The sequence below is a fragment of the Trematomus bernacchii genome, unplaced genomic scaffold (genome assembly GCF_902827165.1).
Source record: "Trematomus bernacchii unplaced genomic scaffold, fTreBer1.1, whole genome shotgun sequence".
NCBI lineage: Eukaryota > Metazoa > Chordata > Actinopteri > Perciformes > Nototheniidae > Trematomus > Trematomus bernacchii.
The window spans coordinates 1,382,196-1,387,911 of NW_022987552.1; the positions used below are offsets into that span (position 1 = coordinate 1,382,196).

The 5,716-nt window shown below is 40.5% G+C and overlaps 1 protein-coding gene across 2 annotated transcripts; it reads left to right on the plus strand.

Moving 5' to 3' along the window:
• The first annotated feature begins 371 nt into the window (after window positions 1–371).
• On the plus strand, window positions 372–5,462 carry LOC117477187. Of its 2 annotated transcripts, XM_034123841.1 has the most exons (8): window positions 372–489; window positions 1,595–1,924; window positions 2,057–2,317; window positions 2,442–2,549; window positions 2,745–2,867; window positions 4,252–4,338; window positions 4,419–4,447; window positions 4,997–5,462. In XM_034123841.1, exons 1-8 carry the CDS (start codon window positions 429–431, stop codon window positions 5,069–5,071), a joined length of 1,074 nt encoding a protein of 357 aa, XP_033979732.1. In that variant the 5' UTR covers window positions 372–428; the 3' UTR covers window positions 5,072–5,462. The 2 variants fall into 2 exon arrangements, with proteins under 2 accessions (XP_033979732.1, XP_033979733.1); XM_034123842.1 differs by lacking the exon at window positions 2,745–2,867.
• Window positions 5,463–5,716: the final 254 nt, after the last annotated feature.

The window sequence follows — 5,716 nt, forward strand, 5'->3', positions numbered from 1 at the left end:
TCTGATGGTTATGTGGTCGGCATCAGAGGGTAACACCTGCAGAGCTCTGCTGCTGCTGTTAACCACAGCTTCACAGAAACACCCTAACCCTAACCCATTAAAACTAACCCTCTTTACATGCTCAACTTCCTCTGCTGTGTTGCTGATGAAGAAGGCCTACAGTTACCTTCACTCTGAATAACCAAAGACAAGAAATATATCAAACATAAAAGTTAGACGTTACACTTTTTTCACTCTTTTTTATAACAACAAAAGACAAAAGAGATTTAAAAGCTAATATCACACGTTAACTCAACGGTCATTAGAGGAGAGATGGATGAGGAAGTGACTTCTCATTTATCACAGGAAGTAGATGCTGAGTTCTAGTTAAAGAAGCAGCAGGGGAGAGACTCTGACAGTCCAGAGCCAGAGACTGAGAGAGAAGCACGATGTCTGAATTCAGAAGGATCATGATGTCTTCATTCCTGATGCTGCTGCTCCACTTTCCAGGTGAGGATGCAGAGAACACACACGGTTTACGACTGTTAATGAAAGGTAGTGAGGGCGTCTTTCAATTGAAATCGATGTATCCTTGGGCAAGATGCTTAACCCCAAGTCGCTCCCAATGGGGAACGGTGTGTGAATGATACCTTCTGTCGTGGAGTTTGAATCAGTTTCTACATTTAATATCCACTTTCCTCTATCGGGGTTGTGGGTTATGACGCGCCTCACTTTGCTTCCAAACTAACTTTGCAGAGATCCTTGTAGCGTTGAATCACATCAGGTTCATTCTTTGATCAAGACGACATACAAACATGAAGACAAACTTCCTCGCTTCAAAGTAACTAAAAGTTCTCCGTATCAAAAAAGAACAAAAAGAACAAAAAGAACACGGTCAAAAGACTCTACCGCTTCCTGTCTAATCACACCCTCAGCTGTGAACCAATGTCATGCCATATATAGACATACAGACATATAGACATGCACGTCATATCCGACAGCAAATAAGTGAGACTTAAACTAACATCTTTTAAAGCGTAGTGTGACTCACTAAAATAGATAGTTAAGAGTTTCCTCTAAAGCCTTTTAGTAATAAGACAAACATTCAAACCATAATGATGAAAGGGAAATGGCTCTAACCCCTTCATTGAGCAAGGGGCACATTGCTCTGTATGCATTGGGTGTGAATGGGTGACTTGTTGTATGTAAAGCGCTTTGAGGGGGTGAAAGACTGGATGAAGCGCTTTATAAATACAGTCCATTTACCATTTACCAATTACATGAAATAAAACAGCTTTAATATCACTAACGGTACTTTACTACGTACTGTTCCTTTAACTGAGAATGATGAGTTGTGTTTGTAACGTGGTGACTTTAGTGAACTCTTGGTCACTAAAACCCACATAGCAATACTCTTTAAAGTGATCGTCACACTCACTATGAACACTTCAGTTAGTTATGTGGATCTGTAATTAACTCTGGTTTGAATGTGTCGTTAAATGATTCATTAAACAGATCAACCAGAACTCTAACTCTTTACCTTTTTATATAATAAATCATTATTCTGTCAGCATTTATGACGTCTATATTTATTTCTGATTTTTTCCCCCAACAGCTGCAGCTGTGAAAGATTACTACCCCACTGTCAGAGCTGGAGATGAAGTCACTTTGCCTTTTGACAATGTGATAGATGATCAGGATGAGTGTGAGAGTGCTACCTGGTTCTTCATTGATTCAAGAAGCCCAGCAGCAGTGAGGCTGTTTGAAGACGGACAGATTCACAAAGAAGCCAAAGCTAAATCAGACAGACTGAGAGTTACAGAGAATTGTTCTCTGGTTATAAAGAAGGTCACAGAGGAGGATGCTGGAGGTTACATCTGCAGACAGTTCAGATCAGGAGAACAACAAGGTCCAGCCTCTTGGGTTTATCTGTCTGTTGTTACCAGTGAGTATTTACATCATAATGTTTTAAACTGTCTCTATAGAGCAATATACTAAATCATTACAATAATTATGATTACAGTGATGAAGTTAATGTTACTCTGTTGTCTTTCTCTCACAATATCTCCATCTTCAGTGACTGAACATCAGGACAATGATGAGGTGACGTTACACTGCTCTGTGTCGACATATGGACGGTGTGATCACACAGTGAAGTGGCTGCTTCAGGGTCGAGATGTGGATAAAGATCACAGAGAGATAAACACATCACAGTCTTCCTGCTCTGCCTCTGTGACATTTCTGACTTCTCTCTTTAGTTACACAACAAGGTCTGAGTTGTTTACTTGTGAAGTAACTTATCGTTCCAACGTGTGGACCTTCAGCGCTCAGTCCTCAGGTGAGAACATGATGATCTGTTTAAAATCACTTCTTACTATTCTAAAAAGAAAGTACTTCAATATTTGTTTATTTTATGGACGTTTAAAATTGAATAGTTTGTTAAAAAAATGCCATCTGTTTAGGTGAGGACAAAAAACCAGCAACAACTAATCGACCACCACCAACAACAACAACAGCAACAACAACAGCAACAACAACAACCGCAGCAGCTAAAAACAACTTAAACTCAGGTAAGGTTAACTTGATTGACTTGTAAAGTGTTTGATGGTCACAGAACCTCAGCTGTTTCTCTTCAGTCCTCAGGTGAGAACATGATGATCTGTTTAAAATCATTCATCCTGATGCGTCACATCTTTATGTCGTGATGTGAGATGATTACATTTGTTTGTATAACTGTACAGCTTGTTGTTATTTCATTCATTAAGGTGAGGATGCAGGGAAGGTGACTGCAGTGTCAACAACATGGCCAACAGTGAGAATGAGAGCAGCCGGAGAGATGACCAACACATCTGAAGACAATCACACAGAACCAGAGGACAACAACAAAGGTAGAGAGAGAACAGAACATATACATTCACAGTTAGAGAAGACATGCACACATGCAGTATATACACACCTGGATGTACTGGAAGAGGATCAGAGGCCTGTACTACGAAGCTGGTTCAACCTAACCTGGATATGTTGGAGTTAGCCGGTTGGCCCAATCCAAAACATACGCGCTCTGGCTAAACTGTACTACGACGCTGGTTATCAAGTGGATCGCTCAAGCCAGCCGTGTCCTATCTAGTTAGGTGCGCGTTCACATGAAAGGGGTGGTATTTGGAGCATTCGACCAATCTCAAACACGGACAAGCGTACTGACAGCGCAGCGTCATACTTCCTGAATGAAAAGTGAACTTTAATATTAGTCAAATATGAAGAAGTTCAACTTTAAACATCCATGACTTAAACACTTTACCCAGGATCAAAGCCACATAGCTGCACCTGCAAGGTGAATACAGCTGGTAAAAGAAAAAGTGTTTGAATGCGTACATTAACAGGTTTATGAAATCACTGCCCCGTCCAAGACACGATCTGACTTTAATTACATTTGACTCGAGTGTTTCGTCAACTTAATGTGTTGCTTAAAATAATACTTCTGCATCCAGTATGTGACACTGTGAGTGTTGCACGGCCAGATACGGCTCAAGAAGCTGACTCAGATAAGGAAATATATGATACATTATGATGTGATATGATATGAATGATAATGGGACACATCGACGTCTGCACTCACAGTGCCGCGGACTGTACTAGTTACTCTGATCCGGTTACTTATGTCGTGGCAGATATTTAAGTAAGCTTTCTTAACGCTGATGTTATAATAGTCAGATTGCTCTGAAGATGGGAGGGGATATTCTATTAATTTTCACGTTCACACAGTCAGTTGATTTTGGCCGGCTGTCTTTCCTGCAACGGCAGTTTTTCTGTATTTCCTCTATCCTGTAATATGAATTGATCGCTTTAAACTCCGCACACGGAGCTCTGATTGGTCAGCAGGCGGTGCTTTCACTGAGTTGATCTCTTAGCCTGCAACCTAACCTCCTCCCGAGGAGGTTAGCCGCTCAGCATAAGTTACCATGGAGATCTAGCCCGCTAAAAAGAGAACCAGCGTCGGAAAGCCCGGGTTTTCCCTGAAGTTAGCCGGCTAAGCGAAAATCCGGCTTCGTAGTACAGGCCTCAGAAGTGGACTCAGATACAACATAGTTTATAAAGGTAACATCTTATGTAGAAAAGAAGAACTGTGTGGATTATAAATAAGTTGTGTTTGTATCTGTATGTTCTGTACGTGTCCCTGTGTGAAGGTGACGAGGAAGCATCAAACAGCCAAGAGACATTTTGTTCATTCACATTTTAGAGACTGTATTTAACTCTTCTAACTTCTCTCTCCAGGTCGCTTGAGGCTCATCATGGTGTCTGTGGGTTTAGCGGCTCTCATCATCACCGTGGTTACAGTCAACATATGGACAAGAGCTAAAGGTGAGATCATTCACAGGTCAAATGAAAACAATACAAATAAAGGTGAAATCTAATATCAACTTGTTGTGTCCTTTTTTCAGGGAGCAAAGCACAGACGGAAGAAAACATGGTGAGTTTGAACATTGAATAATTAAATGTGTTTATTATTTGCTATCCAATGGTAACAGTGGATATATGACAGGCATGAGAAGATGCAACACAAGATTAATTTAGAATATTTATGTATCCAAATTAAATGATCTCAGAAAAGCAAAACAGTTCATTTAGCAAAGTAACAAAAAACAGCAACAGAATGTAATAAATGTTCATTAAGGATGCTTCAAAGTGACCATGTAGCTGAATCAACAGCTCTTTATAATGCCCTGAGGAACCCCACATGTCATATTGGTCCACTCAGATGTGTAGTTACCTATAGGAACTAAGTGTTTCCTGTCCTTTAAGTAGGATTCAACCCAATTTAGAACTGTTGCTGAAAGTCCAATCCAGTGTTCCAGTCGGTCTAGAAATATGTTGTGGAAAATAAACAGAAAACAGGAAAAACACAGACAGAAGTTACGTCCTTAAAATATGTACTTAAGAGCAGAACCTGAGTAAATGTACTTAGTTACTTTCCAGCTCTGCTCTGTGTTTTCACCATGTCTCTGTTCCATGCTGACAGGAGCAGAATGATGAAGATGAAGATGAAGATGAGGTGAACTATGAAAACGATAGAGGGGCTTCTGCCTCTGTGTGACTGATCAACAACATCAACTCCCCTCAGAGTCCATGCTGTCAAACATCACCTCCTCATATTCTACAGGAGAAAACAGGAGAACCATGAGATCATTGGAACATTTCTGATGACTGAGAACACCTGAGCAGTGTTCATTTTGGCAGCTATTTTTGATTTAGTCTTTAGACGAAAATGGTTATTAGTTTTAGTCACATTTTAGTCCTTTTTATCCTTCATAGTTTTAGTCCAGTTTTAGTCGATGAAAAATCATTACATTTTAGTCAACTTTTAGTCAAAATGTTTTCTCTCTTTAAACTAATTCAGTTAAACACAGGTATCTGAAACTGGAATCAAGGTGACAGCATCAAGTGTTGAAATTCGTAAAGCAACATTTCACTCTCTTAACGCTTTACTTTTAACGGTACTACTACTAAATCTGTGTGCGTGTCTGTTAGGCCCCGCCCCCCGCACACAGAGAGAGAGAGTTAGGCCCCGCCCCCCGCACGTAGAGAGAGAGAGAGAGTTAGGCCCCGCCCCCCGCACACAGAGAGAGAGAGTTAGGCCCTGCCCCGCATACAGACGGCACACTTCAGAAACTCACCTCCATAAGATAGGAAACATAGCTTATTATATTCATTCATTTCTGATTTAACATCCTTTAAGTAT